This window comes from Meriones unguiculatus, chromosome 5 (assembly GCF_030254825.1).
Source record: "Meriones unguiculatus strain TT.TT164.6M chromosome 5, Bangor_MerUng_6.1, whole genome shotgun sequence".
Lineage (NCBI taxonomy): Eukaryota > Metazoa > Chordata > Mammalia > Rodentia > Muridae > Meriones > Meriones unguiculatus.
The window spans coordinates 116094061-116113310 of record NC_083353.1 but is presented as its reverse complement, the minus strand read 5'-3'; the positions used below and the strand labels follow the sequence as shown (position 1 = coordinate 116113310).

Here is a 19250-nt window from a genome sequence, read left to right as displayed (position 1 = left end):
TTTGCATCTTTCAGTTGGCTTATGCAAGATAGGTGGCCAAACCTGGCTTCTTGGGGCACAGACTGAGCTTCCAAATCCGGTAGCACTTTTATCCCCATTTTTCTGTCATATGGCTGAGGACTAGAGGCTCAGTCTCAAGGTTTTAAAGATTTTATTGAGATTTATTTTTATGTGTATAAATGTTTTGCCTGCATGTATGTGCAGAACCTGGGGCCCAGAGGCCAAAATAGGGCGCTGGATCCCCTGGAACTGGAGTTACAGATGCTTGATAGCCTTCACGTGGGTACTGGGAATCAAACCTGGAATCTCTTATCAAGCAAATCAGCGCTCTTAACCGCTGAGTCATCTCTCCAGGCCCTCTCGAAGGCTTTTACACACAACTTATGTACCTGCGTTTTTGTTGTTTTGTTTCTGAAAAAAACTTTATTACTCCAGATCACTGCAAGACATCACAATCATTACAAGGAGTGGTTGAATTCAACTCTTAATACAACCACTATCAGTGGAGACTTACGGAGGGCTGGATGGAAGAGTGACTTAATTATTAAGTAGCAGCCTTAGCGAAAACCTGGCTTGGTAAGATTCTTCCAGAAGGCAAGAAAGGGGCCTGACTGAAGTTTTTGGTTAAGAAACCAGGTTGGTTTAGATCTACGTACCTAGTTTGACCTCACTTCCTAGGTAAAAGATAACCTTAACTAACCCTTAACAGGAGGCAATCTGGTTGTGTAACCCTGAGGGTCATCGCCTTGGCACGCTATATAAACCCTATACCTTGCACGCTTTCCTCAAATCAGTTGTAGCAAAAAGAAAAAAAAAAAAATCAGCGCGGTCCTTATCTGCCCCAGGCGCAGGCGGTCTAGCTCTGGCCAGACTCCCAGGGAGTTACCCTAGAGCAGGACCACAAGCACCTGGCAGGCGCCAATCAAGGGCAGGCGTGCCGGGGCGCAAGCGTCACTGGCCGGGGCGGGGCCTCTCCCGGTTTCGATCTCCGCTCCTATTGGCATCCTTGTGACAACGTCACAGCCTCACGGACCAATAGATACGGAGCCGGTCCGCAGGGCAGGCGGAAGTAGCGCAGGCGAGGTAGCCCCCGCAGGGAAAGTGCCGCGCGGTGCTTGCAGAGCCGGGTCGTGGCTCATGCGCCTTGGCCCAAGATGCCGCGTTTCGCTCTGACCGTCATCCGCCAGTGAGTACCGCAGTCGCCGGGAGCCTCCTGGCCTGGGTCTACTTCTGGTCCCTGCGTGCTCCAATCCGGGGAGGGTGGGCTTCCCCTGTACTTTGCGTCCTCCCGTGTCTGTTTCCCTTCCTTTCATCCTGCCACCCTGAGTGAGCGAAGGCGGCTCTTAAACGCCAGCAGCCCTGCGTTTTCCCCCGAGGAATCAAGTGTGGAGAAGCTCACGATCGAGGTTCCCAGCCAGTGAGGGGATACCGGACCCGACCTCCCGACTTCCCAGCGTGACCTCTCTGGTACCTAGTAGATCCCAGAGTTTGTGGAGGTCCTGGACCACGCCTCGTCTTTCCCACCCCCATCCTTCTGTCCCTTCGCATTGGGGATGCTTTTGAAATGTACCTTTCGTCAAAGGTTACAGTTCTGAGAAAAAAAAAAAAAAAAAGTGAGGCCCCGAGCTCTTCTTTCTGTTGACTCCATCACCCTGAGCATTTTTGTCATGACAGATTGCATGGAACAGAACCTAGCTTTAGGTCCCACATCGTTTCTCCTCTAAGCACACGTTCGCTCCGTGATGATGGGAGGCGAATTCAGGGTGGGTGAGAGGAGGGAGGTTTTCAAGGCAAAGAGACATTGGTCATGATTAGGGTTCCAGCTAGGAGCAGCCTTATACCCTAAGGCATCTGAGGACAGACTTAATCTTTCTGACCTGTGTCCTGATAAGCAGATTGGTGGGTGCAGTCTTTCTAATCTCTCCGGGTTACTGCGAGAATTAAATGGAGAAGATGGAGCGCTTGGCAGCAGAGAGGAAGAGATGTCCCTGAGAATTAAGGAACTTGTTTTTTTATAAGCAAAGCTCAGATAAAATGCAGTTAGTTCTCACCTGTCTAGGCAAGGCTTATCAGAACAGCTTCTCAGAACAGGGCTGTTTGCCGTTTTTTCTCCCTTCATAGGACTCACAAGAGCCCTGACAGCAACGCCGCCTTTTTCAACTGATGCCTTCTCTGTCTAGTTCCTCCTTTATAGGAAAACGATCTGTGGCACCTTGTGAAGCGTGCCTTTAGGATTCAGGGATTTTAGTGGCCAAATTAGAAATCTGGTCTCCCGTCTGTTCTGCAGCACCCCCCCCCCCCGTGTTTTCTAGAATGTTCTTAACTTAAGAAAGAGAATACAGCCTTATCGGGAGCCCTGTAGGAACTTGAGTCCCCGTTGCCCTCATTTCAACCAGAGAACATTTTGGATCCAGCTGCTATAGCGTCAGCTCTGGAAATCTGGGTTGGGGAAACCTCTCTCTCGAAAAGTAAAAGGTGATTCCTAGTTAGATCCTTAATGGGCAATCTCTCTGTAAATGGGAAGTTTCTGCTTTTGGCATCTGTGACTCACTGGTAAGGGGAGTCAAGACTCCAAGGAACTTGGTTAAAGTCACGTGTCCAGTTGGGTAGGTAAGATTTGAACCAGGAAAAAGTTCTTTTGAACCAGAGCAAATTAACCCACTGTTCTCTGACTCTTAATTACATTAAAGTCTAGTGTTTGACTCACCTGAAAAATATCACCAGCTTTGATGGCCATTTGAAAATATCACCTCCTGATATAATTGTAAGGGGGTGGTAAGAGTAGATGCCCCCCTTCTTCCCCATGGTTGTGGTGGCATGCCTATCATCCCAGCAGTCAGGAGGCAGAGGAATTCACATAGCAGTGCCAAGCTAGCTAGAAGTTCGTAGTGAGATCCTGTTTAAAAAAAAACAAAAAACAAAAAACAAAAAAACGACAAAACAAAACAAACTTATTCTCTTTAAGACACAGGAAGACGGCTGTGGTTGGCTGCTTTCCTGTGGTAGCCATCTCGGCTCTCCTCTTTGTTGGAGTTCTGATAGCGGTGAGTCTCTGATAGCGGTGAGTCTGGTGGCTCAAGGACAGACGTGTTTTCAAATTTGACTGGCAGTCACCATAGTTAAATATAGCGAGTTATGGAAGAATTGGCTAGTTATTATTGAGCTGTACTATAATTTTAAATCGGTTTTCTTGTGTCTGACCAATCCTTCATGAGGTTTTTTTTATTAGTTTCTGTTATGTGTACAGTTGTCTGTGTGAATGTGTGTAGCATATGTGTGCCTGGTGCCCACGGAAGCCAGAAGAGCGTGTCAGAGCTCCTAGAATTGGAGCTATGGACAATTGGCACCCTTCCACGTGGCTGCTGGGAATTAAACCTGGGTCCTTTGGAAGAGCTGAGTCATCTCTCCCGCTTCCCATTTTCTCCATATTTTGAAATGGACTGGAACACGCCGGATCCCCAACTTCCAATCTCGTGAAAGTTACAGCCTTGTAACCCCCAACCCGGGGAGGCTGCCCTGAGTGTTCCTACCCAACAGCCTCAGAGGCCTTGGTTCTCCTGAGTGTTTGTGTTTACAGTCAGTCACGTGCAAAACCACTTCACTTCCATTTTCAGCCAGCTCTTAAAACTGTTAAAATTTTGTTTTACAAACTAAATTTAAATTTACTACTTGTCAGTATTTTCCCTCTCAGAGGCTAGCCTTTGAAATCCGTACGTGCAAATGAATGAATTGGTGAAAGGGAGTCATGTTGGTGACTGAGCATCGGGTGAGACCAGGTGAGGCTGCCATTTACACACTGGAGTAAATGTGTTGTGAAAACCCCAAATGTGTGCTAACTTCCCACGAAGACTGGCTTCTCTTGTAGCCTGCTGGCAGCTGTCTGTCGAACCTGAATCCTTTCAAGGATCTAGGGAGGGATTATGCATGCACACCTGGCTAAGGAGTTAGTTTTTAAGTAAGAGCAGATGCTAACCTACAGCCTGAGTGGGGCCTGCCTTGGGTCTGGTGTTTCCCCATCGTGTCCCGTGCAGTACCCCTCCCCCTGCCCACAGGGCCTATAAATGGCTGGTCATGAGATTTCAGATCTTGGCATAAGTGTCTAGGCTCCTCGGGAGCCCGGTGTTCTGTTTTGGAAATGGATCGCCCTGCAGAATTTGAAAAGGAAGCAACGTATCATTGACTCCTTCCAAATCCACCGCTCTGACCTTTCCACAGCCTCCGCCTTCTCGCTCTGTCACAAGCCAAAGTCTGGTTCAGGGAAGTGGATCCCGAGCGAAGGACTTGCTCAGCTTTGCCCAATCTCCTGAACTAACTTGGAACACCTGCCTCAAGGATTTACAAAAACCTGTGAGAGCAGCTAAAAGCTAGAATAGTAAATATTTACTCAGGTTTTGGGGAAACAGTTCTATTTTGGGATAACCAGTCTTTGAATATTTACAGAGCGGCTTGAGTACAAAACTGCCTGCTAGAAGCTAAAAGGGAGCTGTGTGTGTGTGTCTGTCTGTCTGTCTGTCTCGGGAGGCGGTATATACCCACGTGATGGCACGGAGACTACTAGAGACCTCGGTAACTCACTGAACCTGGAGCTAACTTGGCAGCAGCAATTCCCGGTGATCCTCCTATCCCTCCCCAAACCCTGCCATTTAGGTAGTGCCAGGATCTAAACTCGGCTCTTTCTGCTTACAAAGCAAGCCCTCTTCACCGGCTGAGCACCTCTCCCCAGCGCCAGCAGAGAGCGTGATCAACTGCAGCTGAAGGAATGTTCACTACATCAAGTCTAGTTTTTTTTTTTTTTTTTACTTTTCCCCCCTCTTACTGAAAAGAATCTAGTGAGTCTGTATAAAACCTTCATGTCCCTTGGATTGTTTTCAGTGAGTGTTCCAAAGGATGGTCCCTGCTGACTTTGGAAAGAATTGTGGAGTGGAAAAATTAGTAAATTTCTCGTGTGTTTAATCACTCTCCTCTTTTTTTTTTTTTTTTTTTTGTTTTGTTTACTTGTTTTTATTTTATGTGTATGGGTGTTTTGCCTGGACGGATGTCTGGGCACCATGTGCATGCAGTCCCCACAGAGACTAGAAGAGGGCAGCAGATTCCCATAGAACTGGAGTTACAGATAGTTGTGACCCCACGCTGGGTCCTCTGGGAGAGCAGCCAGTGCTCTCAACTCCCAAGTCACCTCTCTAGCCCCTCCAACCTAACTTTTTGAGAGAGGCTTTTTCATTGATCCTAGAGCTTTCTGATTGTTAGACTGGCCAGCCAGGGAGCCCCAGGGAGGCTCCTGCCTTCAGCTCCCGAGTGCTGGGGTGATGGGCCCACCTAGGTTTTTATTTCAGGTGTGGAACTCAGGTCCTCATCCTTGTATGGGGGAGAAGTTTACTTACTAATTGAGCCACCCCTCTGTCCCCACCTTTGATTTTAAATGTGTACGGTGAGAGTGTGCTTTTTTGGCTCTTCCTGGGTATAATTGGGAGGGTGATACTTCAACTTTAAAGCAGTTCGATTTCTTTACGTTTTGGAAACGGGTTTTCTGTAGCCCAGGCTGGCCTAGGAGGTACTGTGTGCTTCGACCTTGACTCCTGACCTTCCTGTCTCCATCTCCCATTTGCTAGAATTACAGGCTTGTGCCACTGAATCCAGCTTTTGGTCCTTTGAAGAGAGTCTTGCTTTGTAGCCAGATAAACTGGATCTTGATATGTAGCTCAGGCTGGCCTTGAATTCAAGGATTCCTTCCGCCCTCTCCCAAGTGCTGGAATTAAATCACAAGTCACCAGGAGGCAGTGTCGATTGATTTCAGGGAGATTTTTAGGCTGAGATAAGAAGTCAGCCCAGGGCACTGTTTCGTGAATCAGGAATGCCAGTGTGCCCAGCCAGGTCTTGGGATGCTGACCTGTGTGCCTGTCAGAGGTTAATGTCCTTTTCTGGGGCTGTTATTTAAGATGCTGCAAGAATTTGCCCTCTAGGAACTCTTAATAGTGGTCCAGCAGTGGCCTTGGTTTTGCCAAAGCCTAAATAGTTCTGTACACAGTTACTTCATGTATGTAATCATACATTTTTAAATCTCTACATGTTTAGGAACCTAAATGATTCTCCTTGTTCCTGTTCCTCTACCCATATGAGACCACATTTATTTATTGTTTATATTTTAGTTACTTAGTTAACTTTGAAATACTGCATATTGAACCTGAGGCCTTGCATGGAAGCAAATGCTTTGCCACTGAGCTACATCTCTTACACTTACATTTTTTTTTCTTAAAAAACAAAACAAAACTGTAACAGCATGGTCTGGTACTTTGTATTTGATTGTTAATTAATTTGCTCCCAGAGGTCTGCTGGCTGTCTTTTAGGAGCAGACCCCAAAATAATGTTTGCAACCTTCCCTGAGAGATTATTCCTGATTGGCTGACTAAAAGGCCTACATCAGGGCAGGGCAGAAGGTTCGATGGCTTGGGGGTGGGGGACAGAAGGATCACAGAGGGAGACAGGTACCAGAGGAGAAAGAAGGAACAGAGCAGCTAGGGGATAGGTAAGGAGCCATGCGGCCTGGAGGAATGGACACTGAGGCTCCCGGTAGAGAGAAGTGGCTCAGATGAATAACATAAACAAATATTTATGGACTCATGGGTAGGAAGTAGCCCAGATAATCATGATTAAAGCAGATGGCATGGGGCGGGGGCTTGGAGGGAATTAGGTGGCTGAGTAGAAATATCTGCCCTGACCCAGGTAAACTAAGGCTTATTCTAACATCTAACAGGTGTCTGTTATGATGGCGGGTTAGACGATTCCACTGTAGTAATTACAAGCATTTAATAATAACCATTACTGGCCCAATTTTTTATTTACTACAATACGAAACTTTATTTTTTAAATACCCTACCCATGGCTGGAACTCATGGTCTAGTCCAGGCTGTCCTTGAACTCACAAAGTTCCTCCTGCCTCTGCCTCCAAGTGCCGACATGCCTGACCCTCGTATGGGTTTTTGTTTTTTTAAATGTATCCAGTGTTTCTTTATGCGAATCTAGATGTTTTCCATTTCTCTCATCTCTAAGAAGCTTGCACTTTAATATTTCACACTTACCTTAGTCTCTAGTCTTTTATCATGAGGGGGTTGTTCTCTTTCCACACACTCCATACTTTTGTTTGTTTGTTTTTTTAATGTATATGAGTGTTCTGCCTGCATATATTTGTGCGCATCACAGGTGTACCTGACGTCTCTTGAAGTCAGAAGAGAAGGTATTGGATCCTCTGGTACAGAGTTGAGGGCCACCGTGTGGGTGCTGGGAATTGAACCCTGGTCCTCCGCAAGAGCAGCAACTCCTTTTATTGACACAGTCATCTCTCCCGTCCCTCTTAAAGTCTTTTAGATAGAATCTATGCTCCAAGTTTGTTGTGACCTGAACAAGCATGTGGAGGCCAGAGATTGACAGCAGTTATCTTCCATCGTTGTTTTCCACTTTTTTTTTTTTTTTTTTCTGCCAGCAAGTCCCACAGAGCCTTTGCCTCTGCCTCCCCAGTGCTGAGTTTACAGGCGCGTGTCGCCAGCTTTTCCCACAGTTCAGGGAATCCCATCTCGGTCCTTACACCTTTACCAACAGGGCCATCTCCCTGCCCCACTGGGTGCCTTCTAATTGCAGGTCTAACCTGCCATCTAGGCTTGCCCGTGTGGCTCCCTCCCACCCCCCTCCTCCAGCCTCAGTTTACCAGTCCATTATCTCCTGGAAATGTTTCTAGTCCCGTTGCTTTAAGATCGGGATTGTCTTGACGTTTTAATTCCTAACAGATGTAGTCACGCACGGTGTAGCTACCCCACATGGTGACTGCCTCGGATCCAGGGCCTGGGGCAGTTCTGGCTGGGGGAGAAGGGTCCTCGGGATTGCTCGTCTCTTTTCATTTTCACACCTTATCACATGCTCGTTCAGGCCAGCAACCCACAGAACTGCCATCCCGGTTGTGCCCTGTTGTCTTGAAGTAGTCCTGATCAATCAGTGTGCATGATTTAACGAGGCTAAAAGTAATGCATACACATCTCCATTTTCATAGCTCTTTCCTCTACTCAACATTGCTTTCCTGATCCATATACATTTGCTTCTGGGGCGGCTTGATTTGGATTTCATGAGTCCGGTTAGATTATCGGAAAGAAAATATTTAGATTTGGAAGTTTAAGATTTGTTACGAATGTCATTACTCTCTATTGTGTTTTTTTTTTTTTCTTTTCAAAAATAACTTGGTAACAGCATTTTTTTTTTTTTTCCTTTTTCTCTTTTAATTTTAGTGGCGAAACAAGACTTAATAAGGAGAAAATCATTCAAGGTCAGTCTAATCAGATTGCTGCCCAGCTCTGCTTCACTGTTAATGTGATGGGGAGGGAGGGTAGGATGGGGTGGGGGGTCAGGCCCGAGTCACTATAATCGAGTTGAATTGGACTGGGATTAGCAGATAAGGGTACCATGGTAACCACAGAATTTGGCCAAAACAGTAGGTGACCAGGAGGAACAAGTCTCTGAAGTGGACCTGGTATGCAGGGGTTTCTCCAATAGTCTCTCTGTGCACACCCTCAAAGGGGCCCAGCCACTGATTTAAAAAATCACTTTGGGTTAAAACACCCCCTTTTATTGTTTTATGTGTGCGAGTGGCTTGCCTGCATGTTAACGTCTGAACCACGTGTGTGCTGTCCCCTGGAGACCATGAGAGAGGGCCTTGGATTCCCTGGAATTGGAGTTAGATGGTTGTCTGGAGGAGCGACAAGCGCTGTTACTCCTTAGCCATCTCTCCAGCCCCTACCCTCCCTCGCTTGAGATGCTTTGGTCAGGTGTTTTGTCAAGAGCATTGCGGTGAGTGGCTGCCATGTCACGTCTCATGCCCGACAAGTCATCCCTATAGCTGCCGTTTAAATCTTCTCATTGATTCTGGTGTTGTTTGCTTTCCCTCAGTGGATCAAGCAGGAATTTTTTTTTTTAAGATTTATTTATTATTTATACAACATTCTGCCTGCACACCAGATCTTACTATTGATGGTTATGAGCCACAGCAAGTGTTCTTAACCTCTGAGCCCCCTCTCCAGTCCTAGAAGGAATTTTTAAGGTTTATCTGTTATTTACATGTAAGCGTTTTGTCTGCGTGTTTGTGCACCATATGCAGTGCCCCAGAAAGCCAGAAGAGGGAGCCAGAACCTGCAAAGTGGGCCACTGTGAGTCACCAGCCACTGGAGAGCAATCTCTCCAGCCTAAGGGTTTTCCTTTTTTACCCTATTTCATGTAAGTTGTGTTTTCCTCATCCCTAGATCTGTGCCCTCCTCAGGTTTGGAAAGCTGTCTGTCACTATCCCTTCACACCTATCTCCTCTATATTCTCTATTCATCCTTCGGAATTCCAGTTAGATGCGTGTTGTAGGCCGATGCTCGTGCTGACATTCTGACCCCAGTGTCTCTGGGCGGTGATTACATCACAAGAGACATCTCTCACAAAGGAGGCTGACAGGGTGACACCCCAGAGAGTTCTGTTCTCTTTCTGCAATCTGAGCATTCACCGCTGTGTACCTTGGCAGAGGACCTCGCCAGGAAACCCTGGCATCCTGACACGGGACTCAGTCCCCTGAAGTTCTTTGCTTTATAAGCCACTTGATCCAGGCACTTCGTTAGAGTAGCCTTCCTTTATATCCGTAACACATCTGCGGAATGTTCCAGCTCTTCCCCGTGCCTGGGCTGCCTTCTCCATCATGACTTCAGCTCTGTGTCTGCCAAACTGTTGTACAGGGAGGGATTTTCCTCATCGGCATCTTTATTAAAAAAAAAAAAAAAGATACTATTCTTTAGAAGAATGTCACATTACTTTTGGTCGGCTGTGTTCATAATTCTGAATCTGTCTTTCTAATCTCTATGGCTCATTTTAATATCTAAAGTCTTAGTGGCTCTAAGGTGGTGGTCTTCCTGGCTTTCTTTCATTAGTCGTGTGTGTGTATGTGTTGTGTGTGTGTGTGTGTGTGTGTATCTGGATGCAAGTTTTTGTGCTGACCTTCTGTTTGCTTTAAATGAATGACAGCTTAGTGCCCCTGTTGAGAGGGTTTTTCTCAAGGGGACTCGTTTTTGGCTTTCCTCCTGATCTGAGACCCCACTAGCCTGAAGTCTGTGGCTTCAGTCCAGTTGGGTTTTCCAGTCCCGTGTCCCACACAACAACCGCTGTGTGCCAGCATGTGCTGGCGACATATTGCTTCCATCTCCTGTCAGAAGTGTCACCCAGGCTTGTTTCACGTCTCCAAGGCCAGCAATGAACAAGACATGTAGTTTAGTTCCTTCCTTTCAGGATGGTCCTTCACCGCTGCTCTCTTTCCCCTGGCTTCACAGCATTTTAATTTAATAATTCTTTACATGTTTAGATTGTTTTTTCTTTTGAGACGGTACTACTGTATAGTCCAGGCTGGCCTGCAGCTTACTGTGTAGGTCAGGGAGGCCTCTGATTCACTGTAATCCTCCTGCCTCAGCCTCCCAGGTGCTGAGGTTACGGGTGTGAGCCATCGTGTCTGGTTTTACACCATTCTTTTCAGGGGCGCATTAGAGAAGGAGGGTAGTAGCGTCATTACAGTGCTGACCCTTTAGACGGCGAAGAGGAAAAAAGCGAGGGGCGCTGCCACCTGGTGCCGCCTGCAGGAACACAGCCTGCCTGTGTGCAGGACATCCGGTGGAGAGATGGGCAGACGTGAAAGGGGGAGGAGGAGCTCAGAAGGCCCAGCTCTCAGTGTGAGTTCCCTTGAGTCGGGCAGCCTTGGGGGAGACGTTTGTAGAGTCATGGCTCGTGTCCTGGCGTTTGGAATCGGCCTCCCAGAAGTCGGGTGGCCTGAGGGAATGACCTCATGTCACAGTAATCACCGTAGCTTCTGTCCCTTTCAACGTGACTTCACTTAGCTACATCTTTGGATGGTTCTGTCCCACCACAGGGCAAGGAGTGGACGAGCCCCTCTCTGAGACTGGGTTTAAGCAAGCGGCTGCCACTGGTCAGTTTCTGAACGGTGTGCACTTCACGCACGCTTTCTGCAGCGACCTCACGAGGACCAAGCAGGTGAGTTCGGGCTGAGTGTCTAGGCTGATGGGCCAGGATCTCAGCAACACTGAGCTTGAAAGATCTGCTTCTAAAGCTGATGAGGTGGTTCCGTTGGTAAAGGCGCCAGCTACCAAGCCTGATGACCCTGGGACCCACATGATAGAAGGAACAAATTGACTCTTTCATGTTGTCCTCTGACCTCCACATGCATGCCGTACTGCATACATGCGCGCACGGGCACACGCGCACACACGCACACACGCGCACACACATACTGCTAAAAACTAAAAACAAAAACCCACAAAGCATATGGAAGGCAGAGGGAAGGTGTTAAATGGTTTCTGGCGTTTCATGTCCATCAAAATCGGCTAGAAGGAAATGAGCAAAAACAAGCAAAATAACGTAAGCAAGCCAGCCTCAGGGGTTCTCAGACATGGACCTTATTTTCAGCGTATTGAAGTGGTGTCTAGCTGTGTAGCCCAGGCTGGCCTTGAACTCACCTCAGCACCCTAAGTGCTCAGGTATCAAGCCTAGGCTGCCGCACCCATCATCAGACATGGACCTTTTCAAACGTTATCTTAGGCCTTGACGAATGATGAACTGAGAGACTAAGAGATCTGGAAACAACCAGGAAACAGGAATCGGATGCAAACCGGAAAACTGACAGTAGATTGAGACCGAGGCTTAAAGAGCAGCCATGTAGATATGGCCGCAGGGAGAGTTAGAAAGGGAGTAGGCGGGCAGGAAGATGGTTCCGTGAGTAGTAGCATGCTTGAAGCACAACCGTGAGGATCCAGGTTGGATCCCCAGAACCCGGATAAAAGGTGGGCATACACAGCAGCCACCGGTAATCCCAGCAACTGAGAGGAGGGAGAGATCCAGTTCGGTGGCTAACTGGATAAGCCAGAACTAGTGAACTCCGGGGTTAGCAAGACAACCGCCTCAGTAAGTAAAATGGTTTCCAGCTGAGCATAGGACCTGCAGGAGCACACCGACACAAATGCATAGTCACGCATGTGTACCACACACGTACACACAGCCCCAAGGGAAGCTTAGCGTATCTCCTCTGAAAGATAAGCACTCTAGGTTTGACAGTGTCTGTGTTTACTTCTGTCCACGCTTTTACGAATGTGTATCAATAAGCAGGCCACGCGGCTAGGTTCTAATAAGCCTTTATAAAAGCAGGTGATAGTCTAGACGTACCTATTGGTAAATACCAGTCAGTCGTGAAGAGAAGCCACAGACCCTGGGTGTCGTGTGTGCCGGGTGGGTGCTCTGCCCCCGACACTGCAGCCTCGGCCAGAGAGACAACTCTTGCACGGCAAAACTGCTGCTACTAATTTTTTTTTTTTTTTTAAGTGACACGACCCGCTTTTGAAACTTCATGGTGACCCATTCTTACAAAAAAAAAAAAAAAATGTCTTTTGGTTTTCAGACCATACATGGCATTTTGGAGAAAAACAGATTTTGCAAAGACATGGCAGTGAAGTGTGACCCCAGACTTCGAGAAAGGGTAAGCCGTCCCTGTGTTACTTTCTGCTGCAGATTCACAGTGAGCCGTCGCTTGGCTAAAGCACGGTTGCAGCCTTCTTGGGAGTTTATTTTTAATGAATGTGTTTTTATGTGTGGATGTTTTGCTTGCATGTATATCTGTGTACCACAAGCCTAGTTTATGAGGCGGCCAGAAGAGGGTGTCGGATCTCCTGGGACTGGAGTTATAGACAGTTGTGAGCTGCCATGTGGGTGCCAGGGATTAAAACAGGTCCTCTGGAAGAGCAGCCACTGCTCTTAGCTGCTGAGACATCTCTCCAGCCCTTTCCTGGGAATATAGATTTATTATTTTATTTTAGGTATATGAGTGCTCTGTCTGCACGTACGCCTGCATGCCAGAAGAGGGCACCAGATCTCATCATAGGTGGTTGTGAGCTACCATGTGGTTTCTGGGAATTGAACTCAGGACCTCTGGAAGAGCAGCCAGTGCTCTTAACCTCTGAACCATCTCTCCAGCCCCTCTTGGGAATTTAGAATCAGCTAATGTATGTTAAGGGTCTGTGTAGCTAGGCATGGTAGCACACGTCTGTAATTCCAGCTTTTGGGAAGTGAAGGCAAGAGGATTATTAGTATGAGGCCAGCCTGAGCTTTGCAGACCCTATCTCAAAATAAAAAAATAATAATAATAATAATAAAAAAGCAAGATCTAGTGATAATAGCTCAGTGATAAAGTACTTGGCTGAAATGGTTAATTCTCAGCACCGAGAGGAGAATCAAGGACAGGATGGAAGAAATGGGGGAGAGGGCGGGAAGAGGGGGGGTCTACCGGACTCTCCTGCTACATATTCCACAGCCCACCCTCTCTAACTGTGAGGTTAAGTGTTGAGTTACAACAGATCACACTGGTGAAAACTTATATTGTGGGGAAATTTAAAGTGAAGGCAAAGGGCTCTCCTTCCCACTCCTGCTCCTCACTGGAGCGTGGGTGTTTTTATTTGTTTGTTTTTGTCTGTTTTTTATGCCCTATAATCCCAACTCCAAGCGCAGCAGCATCCCTGTCAGTCATGCTTCCTTCTGATCCTGGGTGGGAATGGAACAGAATGCTGAAGGTGTTTTATTTTATTTTAATTATTTTTTATTCACTTGACATCCTGGTTGTAGCCCTGTCCCTCCTCCCCTCCCAGTCCCACCTTTCCTTGTTCCCCCTACCCTATTCCTCAGAAGAGGGGAGCCCCCCTTCCCATCCACCCCAGCTCATCAAGTTGTACCAGGACTGAGGATGTCCTCTTTCCCCTGGGGCCTGGCAAGACAGTCCCACCAGAAGAAAGTGATGAAAAAGCTGGCAAGGGAGTCCATGTCAGGTGCTGTCCTTGCTTTCTGTACTTGAGGACCCACAGGAAGCCTAAGCTGCCCATCAGCTACATATTTGTAGGGGCCTAGGTCCAGTATACGCAGGGTCCTTGGTTGAAGCTTTGGCCTCAGCAAGCCCCTCTGGACTCTGGCTCTGTTGGTTGTCTTGTGGAGCTCCTGTCACCTCCAGGTTATTTTCTCCTTCCTCCCACTTTTCCACAAGCCTGCCTACTTATCACCCAACATTCGCTGTGAGTCTCAAAACGAAGCATCTGTTTCAAATCATTGCTGCATCTGTCCAACAACTCAGATAGGCTCCTTTCTGCAAGCTTAGCAGAGTATCCCTCATAGTGTTAGGGGTTGGCATCTTATTATTTTCATAACCTCAGATTTAAAATTTTTTATTGGGCTTTGGGTGTGATGGTATCTCCAGGGCTTGCTGAGGTAGGACTGCTGGTTTCCGGTGGTACCATATGGCCCCGAGTTTCATTGCTTGTGTTCTTACGCTGGCCCCTAGCCATATGGTTTGTCTCTGGTGCAGGCCTGTTGGTCCCTCCACTGTGTTTCGCTGTCTGTTTCAAGTGGGCCAGGCAGATGGGGAGCAGGCAGAGACATCTCCAAGCTGAACGCTGCTCAGGATCGGGGACAGTAGGGTTTGGGGCCCGTGCCTATCTCGCCTTCATTTGGTTCTCCGCGTCCCGGGTGTGGGCTTGAGAATGCCTTAAAAGATCTGCCGTTCTCAGTTTGCGTGCCTCCTCTCATACACACAAAGCTTCGGCAGAAGGAAATTCCCACTCTGTACCCGAAAACCAGGGCTGAAACGCAGACTCGGGTGTGACGCTGGGTCTCGAGGCAGGCCCCTGAATTGCCCTGCGCACATTTCCCTCCATCCCCAGAACTGGGCAGATCCCTCGTTTGTCTGGTAAAGCCCCACCATTGGCCTGGGTTAGCCTCGGGAAGGTCTTCCCCACAGCCGCTTGCACACAGAGCATCCAACTTGAGGTTTCTATTGTACTCCAGGGCATGGCCTCTGTTGAGCGAGTCCCCCTGGCAGTTCCAAGGAGGCGGGATAATAAGGCAAGGAAGGCAGATGAGCCCCTTCCTGGGACGGGGTCAGGTTTTCACGGGCCTCCGGTGTTAGGCGGATTTGTAAGCCACACTTTGTCTGACTGGACTGTTGCAGAAGTACGGGGTCGCAGAAGGCAAGCCTCTGAGCGAGCTTCGGGCCATGGCCAAAGCTGCTGGGGAGGAGTGTCCCGTGTTCACCCCACCCGGAGGAGAGACGATGGAGCAGGTATGGAGCCCGCCTCTGAGTAGCTACTGGTGAACTTGCCAGTGACCCAGTTGCTGAATTTTGACTGGTTTTGCACCCTAGATGTTTGTAAACTAGAAGCCAAGTGGTTTGCAAGCTTTGAAAACAACTCTCCCGACCTCCTTTTTCAAATTCCCCTGTCACTGTGAGGAAGTAGCCATCCCTGATGATACTGTGTAGATACTCTTAGATGATACTTAGGAGAAAAACTTAAAATAAGGTGCTGGTGTAGGCCGTGCAGGCACAGGCAGTGGAGGCAGCCAGTGCCTCAGGCTCTGCCTCTGGACCCCTAGGGTTCTGTTCTTCATGCCTAGCGAGGGCTTTCCCGGCTGAGGCATTTCCAAAGCCCCCCTCTTCCCTCCTTCTTCATGTCTTCAACAACTAGTGATGTTTGAAGTGCCAGAGAAACCTTGGGATTCTTTTGTTTTTCGAGACTGGGTTTCTCTGTCAAATAGCCCTGGCTGGCCTGGAGCTCACTCTGTAGACCAGGTTGGCCTCAAACTCAGAGCTCCATCTACCTCTTCCTCCTGAGTGCTGGTATTAAAGACATGCGCCACCACTGCCCAGCTTGAAATCTTAGGGTTTTAGGGTTTTAATGGTCAATTGTATTTCAGGCTAATATATATATATATATATATATATGTATATTTTTTCAGGCTAATATTTTAAGTATGTCCTTAACTTCCCTTATTTTCTCTTTTACTTCTTTTCTTGTAGGTAAAAATGCGTGGAAAGGATTTCTTTGACTTTATTTGTCAGCTAATCCTGGGCAAGACAGGCCAGAGAGAAAGCTTCCCCAGAACTCCAGGCATCTCTTTGGAGAGCTGTTTGGCGGAGGTTTTCCCTGTAGGAAAACGTGGCAGCTTGGAGCTGCATCCCGATGGAGTCGCCCCGGATTTAGCAGCCAGCATCTTAGTTGTGAGCCACGGAGGTTACATGAAAAGTCTCTTTGGTTATCTCCTGAGTGACCTCAAATGCTCATTGCCAGCAACACTAGGCAAAGCTGAACTTTCGTCAGTCAGCGCCAATACGGGAATTAGTGTCTTCATCGTGGACTGCGAGGAAGGGCGCAAACCAGCAATTCAGTGTGTCTGTATGAACCTCCAGGAGCATCTGAATGGAGTGACTGAAAAACACTGAGGTTAAAACCCTTCCACCCTGGAGCTTCTGAAGGGAGTGCCTTGGCCTGTTGTGTTTGCATCCACTGCTCCTGTCATTTCAGAAGCAGTTAAGAATCCATGTGCTAAAGCCCCACTGGGGTTCTGGCTTTATCAGACGGTAGTGGAAAGCCACCCAGAATCAACCGGTTTTTCTGAGTGCACTCGCCGTTTTCTACAGTAATTTTGTCACCGTTCCATTATGTGTCTGAATTATTAATTTATGAGGACATTCAGTGTTGCACATTGCACATAGGGGGAATAATAGCCTTTTTTTCTACAGTCTTCCTTTCAATGACCTTTTGGTTGTCTAGCTGACGGTATTGGCTTTTGAAAGTGACTGTGTGCTTTTTCACTAGCTAATCAAGTGCTTGCAAGAAAGAATGGTTTGAATAATTCACTGCATATTTGCAGTGATTTTTGTCAGCGTCCAAAGTCCTTCAAACTGAGTCTTCTTCCTGTCACCAGTATGTGTAAAAGTGAAATGACAAAGCACTAAAGTATCTTCCTGTGGAAATCGGCTCTTGGGATCTTTTTTATCCTAAAGGCCTCAAGATACAGATGAGGGACTGGAGGGCTGGATCAGCAGTTAAGAGTACTTCCTGTTCACACAGAGGACCCCAGTTTGGTCCCATTTCCCATGCTGGGCAGCTCACTGCTGCCTGAAACTCCAGCACCAGAGAACCAGTGCCCCCTTCTGGCTTCTTCAGGTTACCTGCGCACACATGCACACAAAAAAATAATCAAATCAGCCTGGGGGGAAGAAACGAACATACCACCTGATCAAAACACATTAAGGAACCTCTGAGCAGATGGCAAAAGCAACTTTCCAGGCAAACCAATAAAGAGCAAACCTCAAATCATCCTCGCTTCGAAACCACCCTAAGCGTAAAGACTTCCTGGTTTTGGGGCGTTCCCTAAAGTAACCAGTGACCAGCATCCAGAAGAGGTATCCAGAAGGAGCAGATGAATTGGCCTCCTTTCCTCCAGGTGGCGCCATAGGAAAGGGATTTTGATTGCCACTCAGGAATCCTTAACTGAACTGAAAATGCCAGGCTCACCTCACGGTCTCAGGGAGAGGAATCAGATGGGAAAAACCTAACACTGCACCCATCTGTGGAGGAGTCTGACAGGGACAGCCGGTGGGATGGGGTGCTTATTGAACAAGTAGGTGTCAAACCCAAGAAACCTAGCGGAGACAATGCAGTCCACCTGCAAAGGAAGGCACAGGTCAAGGCTTGCCACAACCCAGCAATAAAGCACTAGGTCCTTCCTAGACCAGGGTTTTACTTGAGACCCCAAATGCACGTGAACAAAAACATTGCCAACATCACGAGTCCAGAGTGTGGCTGTGTTCCAAGAAACTCCAGGGCACGATTAAGGAGGCTGCAGAAAAGTTACCCTATCGGAGACAAAGAACTTCAGCTCGTGTTAGCATTTGGGGCAAGAATTGCCACAGGAGACTTCATTCAAGCCCAAGGTGGGTTTTGCTTCTATTCCCGCATCTGAGGTTCCCCCTCAACCCACCTCAAGCCTCTGGTAGCAGGTGTGTGGTTCAGAAAACAGTTATGACAGGGAATGTGTTGGGCTGGATTCATTCAGTTTTACACTTGTCCGACCTGAGCCCCTGGTGCTTCCCTGGCAGCGATTTCCTCATACCAGGCTGCATTTTCCTATCCCTAAGATTAGAAGATAACACGTTACATTTTGAAAATGTTAAAAGGAATTTTAAAAAACTATAAAAATCAACAGAAAAAAAAAAACATATAATGGATAAGCTACCCCAAAGCAGTGTCCAAAGTGTTTCTTTGCTCCAAGATCGGGTGAGAAGAAACGGTTTCTTTGCCTTCTCAGTATTAGCCAAAAAAAAAAAACAACCCCAATTTTCAGAAGTCATCCTTCTTGTCTCCCCCTGGACAAGCTACCTGAGACGGACTAGCAGACATCTTGGTACCTGCTGAGCTGCAGCGGTCCTAACCATCTCCAGCGCCTCCAGGCAGATTTAGTCACGTTTGCATATATAGGGCTGTTACAAAGATGATTCTTAGCAATTTTGGGTATGAAAAACATCAAGTAAAAAGTTGAAAGTTCCCCTCTCCCCACCTTCCATCTTATTCTCTTACCAAAATCTTTTCTTAGTGTTTAAGGAAGTCTGCCTCTGAATGATGCGTTGCACATGTCGGTTGTGAGTGACCATCTTGATGACCGCATGGCTCTCTCATCACAGGGCTGAGTGTTCAGTGAAGTCCGCCTTCCCATGAGGTCAGCGTTTTCCTTTGACAGTCTTTTACAGTCTACACCGACTGTAAAAGTTCAGTATTCACACCACCTACCCACTTTTTCTGCCAGTGCTGGACTTCAGTGCAGCCCAGCAGAGGGCACTTCAGTGAGTTCTCCGGTTCTTTCCTCTTTCCCCAGAGTGTGTGAGGGGGCAGTATTGTGGTGATGCCTTTCAAATGTACATAAATACCCAGCCATCTGTATTCTTCATTTTACACATTGTTTGGGACGTTATTTACCTGGGAATGTACGGATTTATTTAATTGTAACCACTATTCTGTTGACTAAATAAAGCACCTTTTGTTTATCATGGGTGTTCTGCTCAGATCTGTCTCACCCCCTCCGATGCTGGAGTTACAGGCGTGCACCCCCACACCGCCCGGGGAGTCTTACTCTTCTCATTCTTGTGCAGAGTCTTGGAGTTCCAGACCCTGTGTGACCTAAATGGTGCCCCAAACCCATGCTGCTGCTATATCCCACTGTCAGCATTCAGCTCCCTTGACTTAGCCCATTATGCCAGCACTAGATGTTGTCTCCTTCGGGTAATCTGAGGAGTGAAAAGTAGGTTTGCCTGCTGATGAGCTCCCAAGTGCTGAGAAGCCCACACATTTTCCCTCACGGATATGGAC

The 19250-nt window shown here is 47.6% G+C and overlaps 1 protein-coding gene across 1 annotated transcript; it reads left to right on the top strand.

The window, feature by feature from the left end:
- Positions 1–1045: 1045 nt before the first annotated feature.
- Positions 1046–18928, top strand: Tigar (TP53 induced glycolysis regulatory phosphatase). Its single transcript, XM_021637044.2, has 6 exons — positions 1046–1186; positions 8271–8308; positions 10928–11049; positions 12467–12544; positions 15056–15166; positions 15902–18928. Exons 1-6 carry the CDS (start codon positions 1155–1157, stop codon positions 16322–16324), a joined length of 804 nt encoding a protein of 267 aa, XP_021492719.1. The 5' UTR covers positions 1046–1154; the 3' UTR covers positions 16325–18928.
- The last annotated feature ends 322 nt before the right edge of the window (positions 18929–19250 follow it).